General features: G+C 30.2%; 1 protein-coding gene across 1 annotated transcript in view; it reads right to left on the reverse strand.

Annotated features, from left to right (window-relative positions):
- Window positions 1-26,014, reverse strand: part of btv (dynein cytoplasmic heavy chain beethoven) — a 256,105-nt gene that overhangs the window by 182,276 nt on the left and 47,815 nt on the right. Inside the window, exons 9-16 of the mRNA XM_085822605.1 lie at window positions 20,032-20,224; window positions 14,783-15,010; window positions 12,529-12,627; window positions 8,998-9,137; window positions 6,591-6,819; window positions 5,774-5,901; window positions 1,553-1,799; window positions 1,314-1,463 (exon numbers count right to left, since the gene is read on the reverse strand). Coding sequence (XP_085678731.1) covers window positions 1,314-1,463; window positions 1,553-1,799; window positions 5,774-5,901; window positions 6,591-6,819; window positions 8,998-9,137; window positions 12,529-12,627; window positions 14,783-15,010; window positions 20,032-20,224 — 1,414 coding nt within the window. The remainder of the gene's footprint in view (window positions 1-1,313; window positions 1,464-1,552; window positions 1,800-5,773; window positions 5,902-6,590; window positions 6,820-8,997; window positions 9,138-12,528; window positions 12,628-14,782; window positions 15,011-20,031; window positions 20,225-26,014) is intronic.

Raw genomic sequence — 26,014 nt, forward strand, 5'->3', positions numbered from 1 at the left:
CTGAGCAGTCATTTAGAATCACCCATTCTCATGCAAACACACAAATATACACACACACACACACACACACACACACACACACACATATATATATATATATATGTATGTATGTCTAGTTTCACATAAAACTATTAGATCATTAGATATTTTTATAGATTTATTATTTTTAGATTTTATAGATCTGGGCTAGAATGTAAGAGTATTGAAAAAAGTTCCTAATAATTCAATCATTACAAATTACTTCCATTTTTTGTACCCATCCCATTAGACAAATAATAACTAAAATAGATAAAATAATACATTAATGGCACTTAAGTCTCATCGTGTTTAGTTTTATATTTTGTACATTTATGGCTCATATGTAAGAAATAAGTAAAAGCTGATCTCCTCTGTAAAATCAGTTTCATTCAGACAGCTTTATTTGCTTGGTCATAATTCATTATTATCTAACTGAGTTTTCAGTTTGATCATATTCTATATCTTGCATACTGTTGAATTCTGGCATTTTTTAATAATAAATATGTCTTTCTTTTTTTAACTGAGTATCCAAATATATTTTTTATGTTTGATCATGGTTTGGTAGAAATAATACTTTCTTTTATACGATAATTTAGATATTCAAATTTTATCACTAGTAGTAATAAAAAAACATTCTTTTTTAGAAAAACTGAAGGAAGAGATGAGCCGTTATATAAATATTTTTAAGCTTAGTCTAAATTCAGCATCAGTTTTAGAAGAATATTATGTGTATTTCTGGATAATCTAAATATCTGGTCTCTCTTTCTCTTGTCCTTCCCCCCTCCCCAGAAAGAAAAACTGTTCAGTTAAATATAGAATAATTTTGCCTTCTAAAGAATTGGACAGCGTCAAATTTCACAAAATAGTTCTCTAAAATGAACATAAATTACAAACTGAATCTATCCAATTTTAAATTTTGAGCTGAAGTTCTCTTATACCTGTTATGCAAATACAACAGATTAAAAAAAAAAAAAAAAAAAAAAAATTCACACTTTCTGCTGCAGCATGTAAAAAGTTAACTTTCTTCTGATTAAATTTTTAAATGTAAGTTTATGTGCAATCTGGTTGAAAATAATATACATTTTAAAATTTGTTTATGAAAGATTTACTCTGTAATTAGGAAAAAAAAAAAAAGATACTCTAAAAAAAAAAAAGATTTTTAATCTGTTTAGAGGCAAGCATAAATGTTACATAATCTATTTAATACCAGAGAATTAATTAATTAAATTACATGGGAACTAGGCATTATAAAATAACATAATTAAGAAAAAATATTGTTTACAATAAGCACTAACTTGCTGTTCCACAATATCTTGATGATCAGATAATGTATGCTCAAAAGTTTCCCAAAGTATTTTTATTCCTCCAAGATCAAAAACGGAATGCTTTGACCATTTACCAAGAAAATCATTTTTTGCTTCCAATTCCTTACATTCAGCCAACACCTAAAAAGTAAAAGTACACAATTCAAATTTAGAATTTGAAATTTCTAAATTCATATTAACAACATCAAAAAAATAAAAGCTTAACTCACAAGTTCTCTCCTTTGTAAAAATTCCTCATATTTTCCTTTAACAAGAGCAATATCTTCAATGGACTGAGGATGCTTTGTTAGCATTTCAGTAGCCTCATTTAAAAATTCTTGTATAGAAGATATTGATGTTGCAATAGACTTCTGTAAGCACCTTATCATTGTATTTTCCAATTCTGATATCAAATAATCCACATATGCTTTTGTTGGGGCATAACTCACCACTATACAGTCAAATTTCTCCTCATCCCTTAAACAGAAGAGGAAAAATAAAAATTCAGCATTAAAGTTTTAATATAAAATTAAAATAATCAATATAATTAAAATCTATATAATTATAACAATATAAATAATATAAAATAAAATAAATAATGTATAAAATATAAATATAAAAATTAATATTAAAATAATCTGTATAAAAAGGGAAAAAAACTAATATAAATTTTATTATGAATAGAAATATTTTGTTAGTTAGCAATGTAGAGTGTTTCCTTACCTATCGTGTACACAGCATTTATTGAACATTCTTTACCACACATAAAATCTACATTAGGTTTTTAGGATGTATAAATTTTACATGAATAAAATAAATAGTTAAATTTATCAAAATGATTTATAACTAAAACAAAAATAACTTTTTATGTGTTTTCTAACATATGGTAACCATATAATCATATTTTAATATTTGACAACCAAATTGTATATTTATTACTTATGCAACACAAATAAAAACTCAAATAACACACATGATTATGATTAACTCTAAATACAGCTTTAATCAGATACTGATGTTATGTATTAACTTCCATTCCTGTGGTATGAATTAACTTCTCTTTAATACTATATCATCATTGTCTAATGATTACCTGAATTGATTAACAATTATTCATATTTGAAATTTCAGGATTTCCAAATTTTCAGTACTACATATTAACCTTTAAACATAATTTAAAACTAAATTAATTTCCAAGGAAATAAAATATGTTTTAAAAAACATTTTTATCATAACAAAATAAATTTCTTAAATGACATCATTATTACAATATAATATAAATATTAATTCATTGAAAGTATTACCTTTCTAGCTGATTTAGATAGACTTCTAGAAAATTTTGACCTTTCTAGATGATTTAGATAAGCTTTAAATAATAGAATTTTTACATAAGTTAGATAAGTGACTCTTTGTTCCATAAAGAGAATATGCATGTAACTAAAATACAAAAGAAAGCTAATTTCTCATTTCAATTCCCTTTCATTTGACTTTCAAACATTCTTTTTATTATGTTCACTTGTAAATAATTTTCTAACTCTTTATTTACCACGTGTTTTCATGGTGTAACTGGTAAGCATATCTGCCAAGCAGTAAGGAAGTCCAGAGTTCGAATTCTGGCGAGGGTGTTGCTGATTTTTCACCTTTCCTGGTCTGAAAGACACCTAATACATTCTATACAGTTTGCTTAAAACCTATTTGATATCCAAATATAGAGGCTCTCCCATGTAGAATTTTTTAATTAAAAAGGAATAAAATTATCATTGGTCACTTGAACTCAAAATACAGAGAAATACTTTCAAACATCTATTTGCTTTTAAAATTTTATTGCAAAAAGGTAACTTCAAATACATTTTTCTACTACAGAATCAAGAGATGAAAATAACATGCAAATTCATTCTACACACATTATGGAATTAACTTTTAAATCTATGCATTAAAACTCAGTCCAAATTTAAATCATCTTTAAAAATTCCTATCTTTCTAACCCTTAAATATCAACTGCATGTGATGTGAGTCTAAAGCACAATGCTATATCCATTATAATATAAAATGAATAAAACTCTTTTTTCTTACTTTTTTTTAATGATAATAGTATAAAATTCATTAATTAACTCTAGTAAAGACAATATTTGGTTAAGTGCACTGTCACAGCTTTTAACATATAGCTATTCCTATTTATTCTCTCACAATCAGAAAAATCTATTTTTGGGAAATCTTTGTTTTAAAACGAGTTTAGCATCTATTTGACACAAAAAATAATCATTCAGCATAAGCAAAGTTTTTTATTTTAATTTTGAAATGTGTAAGGCTATTACTATTTAGGATAACCAGCTATTTTATGATTAAGATCTTTATTGTAATTTCTCTTTTCATTCATACCAGAATGTAAATTAGAACAAGTATTAAAGCTGAGGTTTTTAGATTGTAAGACAGCACATGTTTCTGCTGGGTATGCGTGTACATTACATTGCTCCTGGTTCTGACAGACAAATAACCTGACTCTGCATTACTTGCTGTCAAGTGTTTGAATATTTGAAGTGTCGATTAAATTTGTGATCCAATTTTGCATTAAACTGAAATTTGCAATCCTTGACTGCTAGCTCATTTAAATTTTAAACTAACAGTTACTTTAAAGTAATTTCACTACAAGTGTTGGTTGAGTTTTGTCAAGCACAAGATGTGCTCTTCTGTTAAATTTCTGATTTAATAATAAAAAAAAAAAAAAAAAAAAGGTTAATTTTTAACCTTCTCAAGACTATCGTTATCTTCAGACTCAGCAATAATTCACTACAAGTCTGCTAGGAGTTTTGATACTAGTTTATGCTACTCCCCCCCCAAAAAAGTCCTTTATAAATGTACTAATGTAAATTGCTTTGTTTATAATATTACTTGTATATAAACAAAATAGTAGGCAAATTAATTTGAATGCATAAAATATAAGTGTAACTTTTATGTAATCTGCATTTAGGAAAGTTAACAGTAAACTTAATATAAAGTATAGCCATTTTTTCCCATATCTTTTGGCACTCTGATAATATTAAAAATTAACAGATTTATTGAGATATTATGTTTTGTTTTTACTCTTCTTTTACAACCGACCAAATATTCTCAACAAGATTTAAGTCAGATGAGTTCCTGGCTATTCAAGGGCATGGATTTAATTCTTAAAAATGCTCAAAATTTTCTTGAATTTATATTGTGTAAGGTCTTCTTGAAAAATTCCATTTGTATCGTGTTGTATTTTTATGAGACTTAAAATGATTCTCTTTAATAAAACACCTTCACGGATAATTTTCCTGCATATCAGAAATCAAAACTTCCAAATCAATCTTATTTTTTAAAAAAAGAACATTTTACCAATCATTTTGTTCCTCACTGAATAATTTTGCTAAATCAAATTATTTTTCCCGAGCGGTAAAGTCGCTGAACACTGGTAGTTCGGTCCGAGGTTCGAATCCCACGAACGGGCTGGCTGCATGGGTGTTTTCGTGGTTTTCCCCATGTGTAACGTGTATACGAGTCAGTTTTTCTTAGAAAGTCCTCTACGAAGGCACCCCTCCCCTTAGGCAGATAGCCCTAGTGAGCTTTACCTTAATTAAATACACCACCACACCACACCAAATTAATTTTCTCCATTTGAGTTTTCAAAATCAGCTTTTTCTAAGTTTCAACAACTTTATGACCTGCTTAAAGAAGCTTTCGCAGAATTGTACAGCCATACAATATGTACTCCGGAATAAGCTGATTTTCTTTCTGAACATCATAACTAATCAGCAGCTGAGGAGGCTTTTTTTTTTTTTTTTTTTTTTTTTTTTTAATTTTTATTTGAATACCAAGAGACAGCATTATTTTGGTCAGTAATTTTAGTACATTTTCCTAATCATTTAGAGTGAATGATCTCAAGTAAAGTTTTAGAATATTTTTAATAGATAAAAAACTTATTTCATATGTCTTGATTATGTTTCAATGGGTTATAAAAAGTATATTGGCCTTATATAGCAATCTTAATAATCTTTGCTGCAAGAAAGAAATATATGTACACCATTAGGAAGAGACAAAGATTTCGCTAAAATAACCTGGACCCAATTAAAATATGATTATTAAAAACCCATAATACTTTGCATTGATAATACTACAATGAAATCAGCGATAAGTTTTGAAAAAAAAATGAGGATGTTTGGAAAAAAAAGGAGGAAAATAAGTAATTTAAAAATTATTTGAAAAATTAAGAATGAAGACAAAATATTCTTTTCTTACAACAATAAAAATAATTATTAACTCCTCTTTTTAAAATTTCCACTAACCATCTGTGAGAATTATAAAATAATAACTGATTTTTATAGCATATTATATACATACATACATTTATTTTAAATAAACATTAATGAATTCGTAACTGACTTAAATGTTAACAAGAATGAATTTCATGACATCATCTCTCTATAACTTACAAAGAGATTTTACTAAATTCTTGACTTTTAGCTTTAATTGCTTTGAAGTTTCTTTTCCAATCTTCTGCTGTTTTGCAATGTTGAAAGATAAATTCCTCCAAATTCACAGAACCGAAAACAACCCAGTTCTAAAAAAATAAAAAATACATATCAACTAGATAGCTAATAATAAAACAAAATCTATTTATAATAATATCTACTTTATTTACTTATAAAAGCTTAAACGACGATAAATATTACTTATAACTTTTACCAACTTTGAAGATAGTTAAACTTTTTATTACATTATTTATACAAAATAATAAAAAATTCTATGTGTTAAAAAGTTTGCAGAAAAGTCATATGACATAGCCGAACTTATAATACTAAAATTTGGTGTAGGTATATGTTCCATTAGAGAAATGTGTGACATAACATTACCTGGAACTTTTTCTCAGTAGAATTCATACTGTAACATGAATGGATTGAAAGCCCAGGTCATCATAACAAAATTCCCGGGTACATGTTCCTGTCATTTAAGAAATTCTTAGTGCAGGAACAAATCTCTATTAAACCAGAACTACCATACTCACCAAATCTCACATCTTGTAATTTTTAATTGCTTTCTCTCTGATCAAGATCAAGATGGGTTGAAGGCTTAATATTTTCTGTGCTTCAAAGAAGACTGGAGAATATTTTTTTTTTTTTTTTGAATAAAACTGCTTTATGAATAATTTCTGCAAACTATTTAAACTAAACTTTTTGAACTTTTTGAAGGACATAACAGCAATGCATTTTTCAAGGTTAAAATACATGAATATAAAACTGACATCATTACTTGAAATTTATGCTTTGCATCTTCAACACGTTCAAATAAAGCTTCTGTTTTCTTATACAGATCAAGAAAGCTATGTGCATTCCTGTCTAAAATGATAGGGAAAATTAAGTTATCTTGAACATCATTCACTCCTTTAAATAATATAGGAATAGAAATAAACTTTTTCATTTGGTTGTAACATTTTGCCCGAACTTCTTCAATAGGAGGTCGAAACTGCAAACATCCATTCCTAAAAAATATAACTAATATCAGCTTGCTCAAAGCTTTGCAAAACTTTAATAATAGAGTCTTCATTTTATCAAAAAAATAAGGCAAATTTTAAAGAAATTCTTTAGACTTTTTTAGAAAATCTAATACTAGATTTTTCTTTTTCAATGAGCAAAGTATTCTGATATTCTTCGAGAGAGCAATCTGTAATACCAAATTTTGAGAGAACAAGAATGATTTACCAAGACGTATGCTTAAAATAGATGTTGAAAATTCAAAACATTAATACGTATATTTAATATACTAAAATGTAGACGTTACAAAAAAAAAAAAAAAAGTTCTACATCTCTCGTTTTACTGGGGCAACTGACGAAATTTAACTTGCGTTTTTTATGCCTTGAAAGAACAACTTAGGTTGTGTATCAGATTTATATATAGCAATATTCTAATATAGTAATTTTAACACAAAATCGGTCTTTTTCTGTAATAACATGCCGATTCTTTTTCATAGTTCAATTATACGACTCAAATCACGCTGAAATTTTAAATTTTGTAAAATCTGATGAGAAACATAGCGAAAAATTAAAAAATTTATCTTGGCGCACTTCTTTCACTTTTCGTCAAGAATTATTCACTTGGTGACATTCTTAATTTATAACAACCTATTTCCTTTTTTCATTGTGCACGAGCAGAAAAAAAGACCATCGTTCATTCTTTCAAATAAATTTAACAAAGTGAACATTTGGGGTTATTATCATATAAAACAAATATGCCAAATTTCAAAACTCGACAATACATAAATTCACGTACATCTTTGGAAATTTTGAATGAAAAACTCAAATTTTTTGCAGGTATGTTAAACAATCTACTTAAGGATGCTTATTAATATATTTTAAGATGATGATAAAATTTTGGTACGTTGTAATTCAAAAACTTTTTCGAAAAATTAACAAAACATTACTAGAAAATACAAATTAAAAAAACAAATCAGAAAATAGCAGCGAATCTTATTTAAACTGAACATAGATTTCGAATTGTGAAAGAAGTAATCAAATAAATTTAATAAAAAAAAAGAGATATTAATAAATATATACCAAATTCAGTTAACATTGAGGAGCTAAAATCTTTCAAAACTGTGTATCAAAATATCTATATTTCAATAATACTACATGAATCTAATATATACCCTAAAGTCGCACTTTCAAGACATGAAAACGCAAGTTAAATTTTGTCAAATGGCCCAGTAGAACAGGAGAGGAATGGGATTATCCGATCTGGCCGTTTCGCCATCGGGCCACTTAGCCGTCAAGACATATTTTTCTTTACACGACTGCATTATATCTTGCCATATTATATCGATTTAAATTAATAACTCTCTTTAGTTTAATAATTTAATTTAATAAATATTTTATATAAAATAATATACAAAATGTTTTCATGTACAGTTTTATGCAAATATACCTTTACACATGGCATATTAATTTTAAGAGTGTAAGGTGCTGACAAGATTCCAAAATAATCCCGTTTTTCATTCAGATTTCATGAAAATGTGATTTTCCTGCATATATGAGTGATTTCTCTGAACTAGCCGATTAAAATTTCAAGAAATTTTGATGAATCATGTAAATATTGTACTCGCATAATTTTAAAATCGATAATATAACTTCTGTTATATCAGAAGTTTAGCCCCAGTTCTCTTTGATACTGACATAATTTTCTAACTAACTATGTGTAATTTCTTTAAATCTCATACTTGTAAATAACTGTATATATTAAAAGCAACCAAAGTATACAAAAGGTAAGCAGAATTATTAAATTAAATAAATTTAATATGAGTTTAATACGGCAAGATAAAATACAGTCATGTAAAATAAATATGTCTTGACGGAGAAATGGCCACGGTGAAACGGCGATAGCAAAAAGTCCTAGACCCGAACAGGATATACCTCCCCATTTTTATAGCTTAAAATTCACATTTAATTATTAAAAGTCAAATTTTCTTATCCTCTTCATCAAAATTAACAAAAATAAGAAGTCTGAATCTATTTAATTAGCAAAGTACACATCAAAGATATAATTAACATCATGACAAAATTCATTCTTATTAATTAACAAATGTTAATTAAACGCACATCAAATAAGTATGTTCATCTAATAAAAATTTCATCAATTATGCAGAGAAATGAATTAATTTATGTACCGATAGATTAAATCTATTTTCATTTCAGGTAAATGTTCATTCAGAACTTCTAATCCAAGTTCATATTGGTATTCCAAAGCTTTATACAACTGACGGTCCCAATGAGCTCGCCATGGTCTCATATTCTCAACTGAAAATCCCTAAAAACAGAATAATGTTATACTTTTTTAAAATCAAGTGCAATTCAATAACATGGAAAATAAATATTTTAACCCAGAGAAGATGAAATTATCAGTTTCCCACATATGCTGAAAGGAAATCGTAAATGATTATTATACAGCTTAACAGGTAAAGAAATGCAATCAGATAAAGAAATGTACCTATATTAGATATACATATTGTTTTCATCATTTTATTCTCAAGAAAGCTGCTTTTATTAAATTCTGTGAAATTTACAGAAATCTTTCACTATTCATTGGTTACATGAACCGTCCATATAATCTTTTAAATTTATTTTTCATGAATTAGGGAGCCAAACTGATGTCTCTAACCTTGCCAGCTTTCACTTTAAAAAGAAACATACAAAGGAATTGTCAAACTTTATAGATGACGTACTATTTTCCATGAAAAGGCAAGCTTAATATATCTTGACATAGTTTAAATTGGAAAATATCTAATTGCATATATATAATTTTGATACGTAAATAAATAAAAGAGACTAAAGAGGAAACACAAGTATATCTACAATGTATAAATTTATTTATTTATAAAAATATACAATAAATATATTTTTAATGAAATTATTTTACTCAAACATGATTTAAAAAATACTATTTCGAAAAATTTAGTTTTAACCTTACATTAAACAGGGTAAACCAAATCTGGGCATTCAGAAACTGCAAATTGCAATAAATTATTAATAATAAATACATATACAAAAGAACAACTTTTGGGAAGTAACACTCAAATAAAAACTACTTAAAATGTTATTTACACAAACACTAGGAGAAAATTCCTTAAAAATATTAGCATTGTAAAAACATGATACACTTTAGATGATAGGGTGATAAAAAGCATACAACATAGAAAAGTTTTTACAGACAATATTTATTTTTAGCGGTTATAGAGATAAATTATTATTTAAAAATGGCTTAGTTAATGTATTAAAATGCATATAATGTTATAAGCTATTACAGTGTTTAATGCACTCATTTACTTGTACCCAGCGCTCAAAAGTGAGTGCTTATACTGAGTGGTCTCAAAAGTGAAATTGCATGAAGGCCTGAATTCACAGTCTGAGAACAGCGGATGATTCAGATTACTTCATTTTTTTTAAACAAAATGAAATTTTTTTATTAACATAAAAAAATGTTTTAAATAAATTTTAAATTATTAAATTTTGCACCCTAAATTTTATCAAAACATATATAAACAATAATAATAATACTGCAAAGAAAAAATTAAATTTATATTAATATTCAAACTGAAATTTAACTTTGGTATCTGCAAGACATCTTTGCTGGTTGCACTTTATAATTCAGATATGCTGACAGATAAATACTTCATTTTTAGAATGACATTTATTTCAAATAATTTTAACATGCTTAATTAATCATTAAATAACTTACTTTAATTTAAACTAAACAAATCATGAAAACTTTCAAAGAAAATCTAACAAGTGGAACAAAACTTGAAAATAAATAATAACAAACTAGTCTTTTTCTTTTATTAAATAATTTTTTTGAAATATAAATACAAATACGTACATGTGTCTATTTGTAAATAATTATAAACTTCTTTATCTTTTACTACAGCTTGACACTTTATGGCATTATGATTCTAATAAAGTTGGAAGCCTTGGACAGAAATTACTAGAAATTAGTTTCATCATGGATTGCGATGCTTGTCAGTCAACTGGATTCTTTCTTTTATTAATTTTCAACTGTAGAGGGGGGGGGAACCTCATTCACATATAAATGTATTTCGAAACAAAGCAAGAATTCTTAGTGAAAAAATTTGTAACTCAGCTTATTTATTTTTTGATATGTGCAAATACAAGTTAATAAAGTCTGTAAATTCAAGTCTTTGAATAAGATTTTTATCGCTCTATTAGCTTAGAAAATTAATTAGCTTCATTTATAGATTTTTTAGAGAGCTATTCATGCTGGGTTTTAATGGTAATGAAAATAATATAAATATGGACTGCAAATAACTAAAATCTTGAAGGCCACAATCTTAAAACCACATTTGCGACAGGTATGCAGTTGAAATGCACATGTAGGTTACATAAAACTGCTTCAGGGTCAGCAGTTTGAGACTAGCGATACAGATGATAGATTATATAAAAGAAAAGTATAATAAAATCTTACTATGTCTTAAAGTTAATCACATATATTTGTCTTTTACAATGCCACTATGATTTATTTGATAGAACTGGTAGGAATACTGCATGTTTAGAAATTGATTCCAAATTAATAAATCATAAAAATGCCCACATTCAGTCATCAAGCATCTACAATGTATGTAGCTAGTCAATAATATTTTTCTACAATATATTTGGAAAATGATTCATCAAAACTTTTTGTAAAAAATAACTATTATAATTTCTTTCTTGTACAAAGTAAAGGAAGCATTGCAATTGTGAAAAATTTTGGGTATTGTATTTCAACGGAAATATCGATTTTGATCCTTTTTCTGAACCCATTTAAACTTTTTTTTTTTTTTTTCTTTTTTTTTCATGACATCTGTATGTACGGACAGGACAATTCTTTTTCCCAAAACCGATAGTAAAATAGAGTTAAATGGGTTCAACAGAGATTTTTTTTTGTGGCGTATGTATCTCTCATAACTCAGAAACGATTAGCCATAGAATGTCAAAATTTTGTATACGAGGCTACTATAACATCTAGTTGTGCATCACCTTTTTTTATTGCAACTGGCAGTACCAAAAGTATATATACAAAAGTATATACACATACCCACCCCTCTTACCTGGCTTAAAAGTCCTTATCCGGACTTTATGTTTGCAATTGTTGGTTGCAGTCATATACTTCCGATTGTAAATTTGTTTTTAATAATGAAAATATTCATGTTTTGGCAATGTAAAATAAGAAAAATTAATTGTCGACAAATAATGAAATTTAACTTTTATTGGGATCTACCGTTTCTCATACTTATATTTGGGAAAGTTTTATACTCTTTATGAAAAATAAAATTGTAAAAAGTTTGATTCCCGTACCACAGAAATTGACCATGATATTTAATTTCAAAATTTGCAAATTTTTATGTCATTTTCAACTTGCGTTGAGAGATCGGTTAATTAAGTTAGAACAATTCAGGAAAATAAGTAAATGAAGTGCAGAAAATGTGAGTATAATTTAATAGGCCACACAAGGAAGTTATGTAGTGTCCACAACAGTTTTTTTTTTTATTTATGCTGTAAATATGAGATAACCTGCATACTATATTTTGGAAAGTTATCTCAAATTTTGTGAACTATTCCTTAATTAATGGAAACCAGTATATTTAAATTCATTATAGTTAAGAAGCATCACCCTGAAAACATTTTACAGCAAAAAAGAAATAGCAAACCTGTTCTTGAAGCTTTACAAAAATACTCCGAATTTCTGTTAGAGAGTCTTTCCATCGCTGTTGCAATCTCAAAAGATCTGTATTCATGAGCTTCAGAACCTAACACACATTTCAATATATTAGTTTGTAAAAATTCTTAATAATATATTTTATTGCTCAAAAAATTATAATTATGAAATAGATTAGTCATAAAATAAATTTCTGGTAAAAGATAAATAACGTGTTAAAGAAATAAACTACTTCAACATATAATTATCAAACTACACTGCTCGACATTGAAAATGCAGCACCAAGAAGGAATGGTCAGAAATTTATGCAAATTTTAGAGTAGACGCACATCACTGAGTAATGCGAATGATGTGAAATGCGCAGCTCTCCAACGCACGTGAAGTAAGATATAAGGGAAGGAACGTGCAGAATGGGCAATATTCGTGTCGTGTCGTTATTTTTGCCAGATGAATTATCAAAGAAAGTTGGTTTTTGTCCTGGAGGATACGTGTAATAGGAGAGAATGAAAGGCTGCCGTCAAAGAAGGCACTTCTAGCAGATAGACGATTTTACGAGGGGTATGGACTGAGAAGGGCGGGTTGGTCCTTACGTCAAATCGCAGCTGATACCCATATGGACGCGAGCACAGTGTGTCAGCTATGGCGAACATGGTAAAAACAAGGAAATGCGGGAAGAAGGTGGGGTGCAGCTGCAGCCAGAGTAACGTCAGCACGCGTGGATCCACAGCCAACTCTATAATGGCCTTGAAACGCAAAAATCACGTGATCCAGATGGTTGATGTGTTTTTGTGGTAATGTGTGATTGCGAACCTGCGGTCGTGAATTTTTTGGATATATATTATGCTAATAGTGTTATGTAAGTGGATTATTTTGCTATTCTAAGTGATTTTAAATAACTTAAGCTTTATGCAATGGTAAATAATAGTTTTATCTATATTTTGGTTTATATCTTTTTAATTTTTACATTTGTTTGGGAAAATTTGTAGCTGTTCTGAAGCCTATCCAAGTGTTTTGTTTTAGCATCAAATTTACTAATTACTAATTTACTAATTAATTTACTAATTAATGATTTTTCTATAGAAAATGTTTCTTCTGATATTTTACCAGTGCTAGTTTATGTTTCAGGTTATGCTTCCATGAAAGAATTAAGGGTGGTAAAATGCAGTATTTGCCAGGACTGGTTGTGGCGGCCATGGCGTGGATCGACGCATCCGCCGACAAGCTGTGGCGGTCACGCAAGTCATTTGTACCGCGATTCTGCAGCATGTGCAAGATACCCTGGATGTTCCCGTGTCGACCCGAACCATTTCCCGTCAATTGGTTGAACGTGGCCTGCACTCACGGCACCCGCTATGAAGACTGCCATTCACCCCACAGCATAGACGCTAACGTTTAGAATGGTGCCGGACTGGAGTGATGTCAATGAAAGAATGGCAAAACGTCGTGTTCTCAGAAGAGTCATGCTTCTGTTTATCCAGTGACAGTCGCCGCATATGTGTGTGGCGTCGACGTGGAGACAGATCTAATCCGGCAGTAACTGTGGAACGCCCCATCGCGCGACAACGTGGCATAATGGTTTGGGGCGCTATTGCCTACGATTCCAGGTCACCACTAGCTCGTATTTAGAGCACTATGACGGCCCAACGATACTTGGATAATATACTGCGGGCGGTGGCAATCCCCTACCTTCAGGGGCTGCCTTATGCAATTTTTCTGCAGGATAGCGTCTGACTACACAGTGCTCGCATCTGTTAATAGTACGGTGTCAGCCACCGTACTCTCCTGACCTGTCACCAATCGAACATGTGTGGGATGTGATTGGACACTGTTTAAAGACTCTGCCCCTGCCTCGTTCAGAAGACGAACTGTGTCAAATGGTTGAAATGGAATGGAGAGCCATCCCTCAGGACACCATCCACACTCTTATTGACTCTATGCCTAAATGTGTTTTTTTTTTTGCATCGCTGTCTGTGGTGGTCCTACATCCTACTGAGCCGACGTCATTCTCGCTCTGTATTCTGACTATCATTTTGAAATAAAAATCACTTATTGCTGCATGCTGTCTCTGTCGTTTTTCCAAATTTCATCACTTCCTGACCACTCCTTCTTGGTGTTGCATTTTCAATGTCGAGCAGTGTATTTAAACAAAAATTCTGATTTAGATGAAAATAACTGAAATTGTTAATTTCTAACATGATTAGATGTAGAATAATTAACACAATAGTTAATATAATGCAAATACTGACCATTTCTGCAACAACAAAATGTTGTTTCCGAAGCATTCTATTTTCTTTGGACAGTCGCTCTACAGACTGCTGTAACCTGCTGATGTAGGCATCTAGGCTTGCTTCGTCATTCCATGTCACTGCATTTTTTTCATCAACAACTCTCGTGAAGGCTCTGGCTGCTTCTAGCATTAATGGTTGTTGGCTTAAAATCATATGATCTGCTATAGTTTTATAAAAATTCACAATCTAAAAGAAGGAAGGAAAACAAGAGTAAATGTATGAATATTTTTTCAAGTGATATTTGATAAGTCTGAAAAGAATAAAACGCATTTCATTACATTTCTTGTAACAGTAATATTTTGGGACATTAAATCATGATAAATTAAAATGGTACACACTTTTGTTGAGTTTATCATTAATTCACTGAAAGAATCTTGCATGTGATTTTAGCATGAGATGTCATATTACCATGTGTTTTTTGTAATCCAGCACTGAATATTTTTATGACATGTTTTTAAATTATTTTCCTCGTAGAATTATTGATTCAACGAAAATATTGTTGCGTGCGTACGGTTTCGTAATAAATTGAATGCACAAAACCGATGAAAAGTAAATAAAATTTATTCTTATTACAACAAATAAATACAAAATGCTTAAATTTCTTCAGAGATATTCGTACAATATCGCAATATCTCACAGTAGTTATATTTTAAACATTTTAAACTACCAAAACGTTGAACAGAACTCAATTCAAAATACTGAGAAAGCTAACCCGATCTCACCGCGAATTCGTTACAATAAACAATAAGTAAACAACTGAACTGAGATGTTTTCCTCCACCTTTTATAAGCTTTTTAATCTATCACGAGTCTCGTAGTTTCTCAAGTTTTCTGGAAAACAAAAGAGTACAATAACGAGATATCTATTTATTAAATGCGCGTGCTCCTGTCTTTTAACTTTTTCGGCATAGCTTTCTCTTCAAATAAGTCTCATGATACATTGCACAGGGATATAAAGCAATTTTAATTAATTCTTCTAAACATAGCTAAATAAATACAAAAACCGTAACAATATCTTTAAACACAATTATTGAGCTTATTTTGCTTTATAGAGGGTTCCCCCCCCCCAGCAATATTTTTAGTGATATCAAAGGTTGGTTGTCAATGAACTATTAATTTAGGAGTCACACTAAATCACTGCGAAGAAGTTATAACAATTATAAATATATAAATGACACATATATCTATTTATATAGTGTTACTATACATTAGGAATGAGAATTCAGGACCATGGGCTTTTGTAGGAGGATGGCACATGTCTTTTCTTCCTTTTTCAGCAGTATTTTTAGTGATATCAAAGTTTGGTTTTTATTGAACTATTGATTCAAGAACACATTCAAACATAGTGAAGATGTTATAACTATTATACAGATAGAAACGACAGATATAACTATTTATACAGTGTTACTATATTTCAGGAATGAGAATCCAGGCTACGGGTTCTGCAGGAGGAAGGCATACATCTTTTCTGGAATTAAGGAAAGGTTTTTTTTTTTTTTTTTTTTTTTTTTTTTTTTTAACGGGGTGCAGTTAATGACGCATGTAAACTACATTGACAGGAAAAATCAAGGGAAAAACTATACATGATGTGCTTTATGTTAATTCTATTATGAAAGTACAGTGAATGGTGGTTGGTAGCTCAAAGTCAACGTTATGATGTAATCCAATGAGACTCACATTTGCTACACAAAAATATTAAAAATTTTTCGAAAGTTCTTTTGACACCTATGGAAAAGATTATAATGGGGGATTCAAATTCTGATTTCAAGAATTGAACCAAAAGTTTCATAAAATTCTTGGGTGTGAAAAATAGAACATGCCATAGAGAATGCATTTGATGGATGTGAGAAATAGTGTGAGACTGAGCGACTAGAAGCAGCTCAAACAATGATACAGATCTGTAAAGACCCAAAATTATCATGTCAGGAATCTGGAAACGGTTTAAAGACACCGGTGATGTACGCAGACAACTAGGTTAAAAGATCGAAAATGTGTCACAACAGACTCTCAGGACTGCCATTTGGCAGCGATTGCTCAAGGAAATGGACAACTGATGCTATTACAGCTTACAAGAGAGTTCTCAACTGCAAAAACTCGATTATCCATATGTACCATGATCAAAAGACTGCATAAAAGAGGAATTACATGCAAGGAAACGCATGATTTGTGCCCCACTAATGCAAGATGCAATTTGTTAGGAGAATGATTCAAGATGTGTTGCAATCAGAAGAAAGCAAAATATGCTTAATAAGCCTGAAAACATCTATCATTTGAAAGGCTGCACTGACTTACACAATTTTACCAGTGCAACTATGAATGCTGAAACATACAAAGATGAGGTTCTTGATTCTTATATCAAGTTATTTATAAATGGAATCGATAATACCTTCCTCCCAATAGACGATAATGCTCATGTCCATCGTGCTGTACTAAAAACCGATTATCTTGAGGGCGAAAAAATCCAGAAGTTCAAGCGTTCTGCATATTTTGCACTTAAATACGATAGAACATACGTGGGATACACTAAAATGCCGACTTAAATCACACCAGAACCTTTAAGGCGCTATTCATGGGGAATTAAACTTTCTTAATGCAGGAACTCCTGGACAATCTAACACATAACATGGAAAATCACAGTAAATCTTGCTATTTTTGTGGGGGTGACTACACACTTTATTTATTTCTATGAATATTCAAAAATCTGTAACATCAATATTTCCCCATCCTAGTTTATATTACATTTCCCTGTGTGTGTGTGTGTTTTTTTTTGGGGGGGGGAGGGAGCAGAAATAAGCAATTCTGTACTTTAAAGATATGTCAAGCATGACAAAATTAACATTTTATATAAGTTCGATATTCCCAGCTGCAAAATCATTTTAAGGTCCACGGATTTTTAGCATTACTCCTTTTAATTTTCCCACCAGTATATATGTATAGCAGTGTTTTTGTATTAATGCAATAACATATTCTATAATCTGCTAATGTCACCCCAAATTAAAAAATCAAATAAAAAAATATCGATACATTTATATGTCTCCAGTTCCCTACCCTGAAAATTTTTCTGTAGATGTCCACGTTTTGGTCACTATATAAAAGATTAATTCAAACGCCTGCATGACTTTACGTATGCTTTTTAATTATATAGAAGCCTGCATGATAAATAAAAGTTGATATGAAAGGCTAAAAAGAAATCATGCAATAAAAGTGTTGAGAAATTTGCATTCTTTCTCGGAACTGTGCAGTGCTCAAGAGGTGAAAAGTTCAACAATACATAACCCCCCCCCCCGGTAGAAGCCAAGAAACGTGTAAAGACTGTGTTTTCTCCTGATGTCCCTGTTGAGGTGTATGTCTTTCTGGTTATTGATGTGGTCAGTGGCTGTGATTCTCTCCAGCATGGTATGGCAGTGAGACGCATGCAATCCTGACATGGAATACAGCTCTTGGACACTAGAATAAGAATTTAAATCTAGCAGAGAATCCCAGACAGCATTTATATAGTTTCACATGGAATTGTTGCAGTCAAGTACCTGCCGACATAACAGTTCAGTTAATCGACTGCCATTCATCATGTTATATTTTTCTCGTGTCATATGTTGATATATATCCTGTTTTTATAAAGCTCAAGAAAAAAGCCCATAAAAACTTATGTTTCACTTACATCAAGTATGCTCTTTTGATAGACAATGATGTTTACACTATGCAAATACTCTCAACATCACCAAAAGCCCGAAGAAAAAAAAAAAGTAAAATATTCAAGATATTAAAAAGTAGATTTTACACCTTTTTAAGCATGTCTGCCCTAAAAATGATGTGGATGGCTGCCATTCTTTTCTTTCTTGCATATTTTTCATTAGATGGTACTATACTTTGAAATTCTCTATTGGATTTTTTATGGTTATAAATATCATCATATGAATCTTTGGAATTCATTTTCAAATTTTTAATTTACTCTGCTGTTGATACTTTTAACTGACCTCTGTTTTTGAGAACAAATGTTTTAAATATTGCATAGCTAGAGAAATATTTTTGGAATTGATGCATTTAGTGGCTAATACAATTACTCTCATTTAAATTCCCTGACACAACTCTGGATATAAATTTAAATTTTAGGCTGTCCAGGATAATTTTGGACGTACGGTAATCTATATATTTACAGTATGATAATTTATGAATAACTAAGTAAAATTAAAAAAAGAACTCATTTAATTGATCTGAGAGTTATTATTTAAATTATAAAGTAAATGAAAAAGAAATTGAATAAAAATCGCAATAATAACAAAATTTAATACGCATATGTATTTGTTTACCATAGCGACACTCTGGCGCTAGATTCACTTAACAGTATTAATAATTATATAAGAGTTAACTTATATAATAATTATATAACGGAAACTAAGTTAACTGTTATACAATCCAATAATTATATGCACTGAAGGTGCTTTCTTCAGTATAAATAATGTAAAGTCAATTGAATAGGAAATGTTAAAATATTGACATTAAGATAAATTAGAAGGTTAAGTGAATAACTGACAAGAAACAAAAGAATGTTAACTAATTTTAGTAAAGTTTTGCAGCAAGATAAAAAGTATTGCTTAATTTCAAACTTATTTTTTATAAATTTGCAATATTAAAAGTTTTTTGAAGAACGTAAATTCTGTTCAAATGTCAACTAATTTGACAAAAATGGAAAAAAAAAAAAAAATCATGAAGCATGCAAGGCCATATAAACAGAATAGCAAATCAATGTGAAAGAAATCACAGAATCGTTCTCAAACAAATTTTGTGCAGGAAAATTAAAATGATTATATATAAATACAATGAGATTTAAAATGAGGGAAAACAAACATATTAGAAAATAAAATGTAAGCTAAACTGTAAAAAATATCAGACCGTAAATAGCAGAAGTATGACTGAATAGCTGAACAATATTTTGCCTGCAAATGAACTGCTTCTTTACTTATTTCGTGATCATAATAACAAAAGGAGCCAGCTTAATTGCAAAACTTTGTACTGTAGCATATTTACATTAGAATCCCATATTTTGTCCTCAGAGATAAGTTCAAAATTATTAAATTTTTATTACATACTTCTGTTAAATATTTATTATCATTACTCTGTTAAAACCTTCAGTGTAAATGCAGATATTATACTAAGCAAAACAAAAAACTTAGCCAGATAGTCAAGTATTATATTCAAAATCTCTTTTACCTGCTGAAGTGTTTTTGCTTGTGAATAATGTTTCTTGGCCTTTTCTTCCAAATCCAAAATTTTATTAGGGATACTATAACCAAGAACTCTCAACTGTCTCACTTCCCGCATCAAAGTGACAAGGCGTGAACTGTAACTGACTTGAGGCTGTCCTTTTGCATCTAAAGAAATAACTGGTCTTCCTGTATCTAACCTACATATAATAACATAAAAAAAGAAAATATTCAAAGATTTAATGCTCAAGTTTATTTTTTGAATTCTTAATAAAAGGAAAATAACCATATATCAAGGTATTGATTTTTTTAGAAAATAAATATAAACTAATATAAAATACCAACATTCCTTGCTGTTAAGCATTTACTTCCTTGATAAAAAATCTGATGTGTACACCACATGACTTCCTTGTACGGAATATAAAATTATACTCATTTTTTCTTGCATTTCATTTAAACTTATTGGATTGAATTAAATCTACTTCGCGGACAGCGCATAAACCACAATAGAATAAATTCATTCTTTAAAATTTACTCTAGTATTTGTTTACCATAGCGACACTCTGGCGCTAGATTCACTTAACAGTATTAATAATTATACAAGAGTTAACTTATATAATAATTATATAACAGAAACTAACTGTTATATAATCCAATAATTATATAACAGAAACTAACTGTTATATAATCCAATAATTATATAAGAGTTAACTTAAATATTTCGTTCATATTATAACTCATAATGCACAAAATTTATATCATTTAAAGAATAGAATTATCTAATCCTTGCCACATGTTCTATTCAAATACTACAATAAAGCTAGAATGATGTATAAAAGAAATTAAGTAAACAAAAAAAAAAAAAAATTTTCACAGACGATTGAGTATTTCTCATTTAATTAATTCAGTTCTCATTTCGCGAGAAGGCAAAAATACATAAAAACTCAAAATATCCATATTAAAAATTATGAAGTAAATCTTAAACACTTATTTCCTCGAAAAAATTTCAGAAAGAATTAAGCATGATTTAATTGGCAATAATAAATGAATGCGTTGTCTTTGTTGTTGCCCAGCTAAGTTTCTCTAGATTGGCAACAAATCCACTAGTCTTCTGTTTCAAATGTAAACATCAATGGCCGCCATAAAAAAAAGGCTTAGCGGCACTTAGACAACTTTAAAATTGCTGATAATTCTAAAAATATTGCATGCAGATTTACTAAAGGCATAAAATCCTTAACCGGAAGATAAAAACAACATAATTCAATCATTTTTAAAGCAAAAAATTTACAATTTACAAACATATAAGAGTAAAGAAACTGAGATCACTGAGCCGGGTAACAGAGTTGATATATATATAAATATATTTATATACGTTTGGTGCGGCCGATTGCAACCAAAATACGAGGTGCACATCTACATGTTATAGCAGTCCTATATACAAAATTTCAACGTTCTGAGGCTACTCGTTTTTGAGTTATGCGAGATACGTACGTACGCACGCACGTACGTACATACGTTCGTACAGACGCCACGAAAAATTCTCTTCAGAATTCATTTTAAAGCAGTTTTATAATTTTTTTGAAGGAAAAGAGTATTTTATTCTGTCCTTAGGTACAGATATCACGTAAAAAATCGTTAAATTGCATTCGATAGCGGTCAAAATGGATATTTTCGTTGAAATATGCTGCCTGAAACTTTTCGCGATTACAATACTTCCTTTTTACTTCGTACGAAGAAGTAAAAAGGGTAATCTCATTGTTGAAGTTAAGCCATTTTCATCAATACAATGACAAATTTTGTAGCATATGGGAAAAGAAAATTTTATTTCACATAAAAATATGTGGAAGATTGGAAAGCAATACAGAATTTTTTTCTTATTCAAGATTTACATGTAATAGGACATTAGTTAACAAGCAACTAATCTAATTATGGCACACAAATCAATTTTGCTAGAACACTGCCATCTTGGCAGGAGAAATACGAACTATAACATAAAAATATTACTCTTATTTTAGTCTTAATAGTATCATCTATTACCGAAGATCAATGATCTGTTGCCCAATAATGATCGATCAATGATATTGTTTTTGTGGGCTAGATCGAAAATTAATTTAAATTCCCAAAGAAATGGTAGACATGTATGGTGGAGCTTGCTTAGGCAACAGCAATATTTCCACATTTTGTGTTCCTCAGTTTGGCTCAAGAAATCCAATGAATAGTCCGTTAGTAACAGCAGGTTATACAGGGTGCGTCAAAAAATTGTATACACACTTTGATCTCTCATGGAAAATTTATTTTCCAACCTACAAAGTTAAATTTCTTGGAATAGTAAGGTTATACTCCAATTTGAAAAATAAGTGTACTTTCTGCTCAAAGTGAATGTTCTAAATGGTGTTCAAACGGTAATCTTCAGCATCAATACATTTCTGAGTACGAATCAGGACTGATTCCGCATTTAAACCAAAATGTCAATGGGATTTCTGTTCACATCACTTGAATCTCATCCCAAAGTCTGTCAAGGTTACTTGGTTTACCCCAGAAACATTAAAATCAGTCGGGACTCGAACTCAGAAATGTACCGCTGTTGAAGACCACCATTTTGAAAATTTACTTAAACACCATTTGGAACATTCAGTTTGACTAGAAAGTATACTTATTTTTCATACTGGACTGTAGCCCTACTTCTTCCAGAAATTTAACCTTTTCAGTTGGAAACTAAATTTTTTACGACATTTCAAACTGTGTATACAATTTTCTGACGCACCCTGTATATCTTCAAGACAGATTTTTATGAAAAAACATACACTGGTATTGGAGAAACAATGGAAGAAGTATATCTGTCAGGAAATTAGCATTTCCTCTTGCATCTACGCAGTGCTGAAGAAGATAAGAAGTGCAACATTATTTAATTTACAGTGGAAGCTAGAGCTGTGTGTCATCCTGTTATTGCCCTCGTGGCCTATCCCTGTAGCTCTAGTTCTCCCCATTGTGGTGCAATGTTGTAATGTACATATTATGCTAACATTGCTGTAGCTGTTAAAGACAGGAATAGGAATAGCAATCCAGCAGATTATGAGATTCAAGTCCTGGATAGTATCTACTATGGAGCAATGCAACATATTATAATCAAGTAGCTGACAACAAATATAATGGCAAAGTAGAACCAATACATTGCAAAAGTTATCATTGTAAAGTTATTACCTCTTATGCATCTTATACTTTTTTCATGTCATAGGTCAACAAGGATTTTTCATCTCTTCTGTTAAATTTAAGGAAACTACCGATTAAAATATTTTATTCACTTACATTCAATATTCTCCTTCAGTAGGCTGCCACATATCCTACTATATAATCTCTCTCAGTACCCCATAAACAACAATAATGATATTAAAAGAGTCATTCCTTTAAACGCTTTTGCTTTTTTGCTCCTTGAAGAAATGGAACCCATGCCAGTCTTTTTGGAAGACACGATAAAAGAAATAAAATAAGTACATTGTTTTTAAAAAGATATTAATTTTAATCTTTTTTCCTTCCCTCCTTGAAGAAAACGAACTAGTATCAGTTTCTCTGGAAATGCACACAATCCTTTTAAAAAAGTATCAGCTTAAGGCTGAATTTTCTCTAATTTTAAATTCTATTACAGTCAAAAGTCGTTAATTCGGACGCCCTTAATCTGGAATGATCCATAATTCGGACCTCAAAGCTACAAACTTTATGCGCATGCGCATAGGCGTTTACGCATGCGCGTAAAACCTCTACGGCTGCGAATATGCGTGTGCGCAGGCGCATAGTACGTTTACGCATGCGCGTTTAATGTATAACGGACGGTTTAAGCTAAGCTAAAATTATCTAATTCAGTTAATGTTGCAGATTGCGTTGTTCCTTAATCTTCGAATTGGATCCGGCTTATTATTTTTTGCAAACTGTTAGAGCAATTTTATAAAAGTAAACATGAACTTTCGATTCTGTCAAATAGAATTTCCGATATATATTTACTAATATGTAAAGGATCTACAAAGCGAAAGTATGTTTCGAAGTCCATTAAACAGAAAGTGGAATTGCTGCAAAAAATGGATAAAGGCATATCCTTTGATTATCTAATCATTCCGAAATATGTTTATCAATTTCACGCTGCTCTGCAGGGGAAGGGAAACGACGCGGCGCGCAGTTAATTGGAAGTTGATCTGTCAGCACTATCCTTATCTTCAGGGCAGATGTTTTTATTTTATTTGGCTTATAATTGCTTACTAAGTGTGGTATTTCCTCTCGATGTACTCCGTCTTTGATATGATTTAAATCAAATGCCTCGTCATTATAATTCGCTTCCGATAGCGAAGAAAGTGACAGAGGTTATTGAAAACGAAAAAATTTCGATTGACAAATTAGTCGGTATTCTCGAAACAGCAATTATAGGACTTGAACAGAGGAACTTTGTAAATAAACAAGAAATTATGTCTGTTTAATAGAATTAAAGAGAAAGTATTGTAGGGTTTATATTTATTTTAACTAACATTTATTTTAAGCTTAAACTATCTTTCCTGTCAAGCCTTACTTTCCCCTGGAATTGCCAATGCCAGAATATGTAAATTTTAGTAGAACGCGCAAAGTATTCAAAATTGTCAGCGGAAGTAATCTGAGTTAAATAGAAGGTAAACGAGTTCGAAAGTGTGTTTTCTTGCTTCACGAGCGTGGAGGTGGCTTGGTAGAAATTGAAGAACCACGCATTTCGGCCTGTGTGCTTGCCTCGGTAGATAGTTAAATCTTTCAACGTAATATTCAGAAGTTTGCTGAATTATCAGTGGTATTTTAGAACGCGGTTAGGTTAGTTATGTTTTAGAGAGCCTCGTAGGTAGTCACTTGTTATTATTCATTTTTAGTTTCTTATTTTTATTTTATCGCCGGGTCGGCGTAGTTTGTGAGCGTCAAGAGCACGCATCTGTAATTTCTAAAGTTGAATAAAAAGGGATTTAAACCCTTCTCAAGACTTTGTGTACTTTCGAGTTCATTGCAGTCACCACTATTGTTGCGTGCAGGTTGGGAGCGCGCAACATTACAGTATTATGACATGAAACGAAGCAACTTAAACAACTTACATTGAAAGAAATGTTTAATAAAGTAAACAAATAAATATTAAGCTTTTTCTTTTTGTAAATTTTGATACCCTTTAGATCATAATTGCTCTTTATTTCATAAATTACGGTTTCATATTTTTAATTTTATAATTTCTGCATGCCATCTTACCAGATTTAAACTGATGATCTATAATCCGTAAAAATCGATAATCCGGAATCGCCGAAGTCCCGACGAGTCCGGATTAACGACTTTTGACTGTATTGCGTTTATTATTTTCCAGTGTTTTATTTTTTCACTGGATTTGATGCAATAAATAAATCCCCATAGGGTAATCATTAAAAATGAATGATATCCGAGTGCAATCCCTTACTGATACAAAAGCAGAAAGATTCATAGTTTACTTCTTACTGACTTGTAGCACAAATATATCACTGGAATAAAATGACATAAATATTTAATTTATGCCATTTCTAATCAAATGACGTAACTGTAAAATCTCTTTTTAATTAAACTACCAGTGCTATAAAATTTCATAAAACTTAACAATCACCAGAATTACATTTTAGAAACTGTAACAATTTGCTACAGTAAACATATCTCTGAAATTTGGAAGACTTTATTTTAAAAGTTACAACAGCTAAGAATGCAAGCTCACTTTCAATAAGAACAATATTTGTAAATACATTTCAAAAAGTGAAACTTAAGCATTTGAATTCAACATTTTTCTATCTTGAAACAGTATTAAAGATTACTTCAAACAAATAATAAGCACTATAATTTTGATTACAAGACATCTTAGTTTTGCAATGCACTTTTAAGTTTAGATACAGATACCATTTTTCAAGCTAATGGTAAAAATCAACCTTGTATTTAGTGTAAGTATATTGAAACACTCAATCGATTTCGAGGGCAGCTAA

This window comes from Stegodyphus dumicola, chromosome 8 (genome assembly GCF_044657685.1).
Source record: "Stegodyphus dumicola isolate Sdum_Otavi_A_Nest chromosome 8, ASM4465768v1".
NCBI lineage: Eukaryota > Metazoa > Arthropoda > Arachnida > Araneae > Eresidae > Stegodyphus > Stegodyphus dumicola.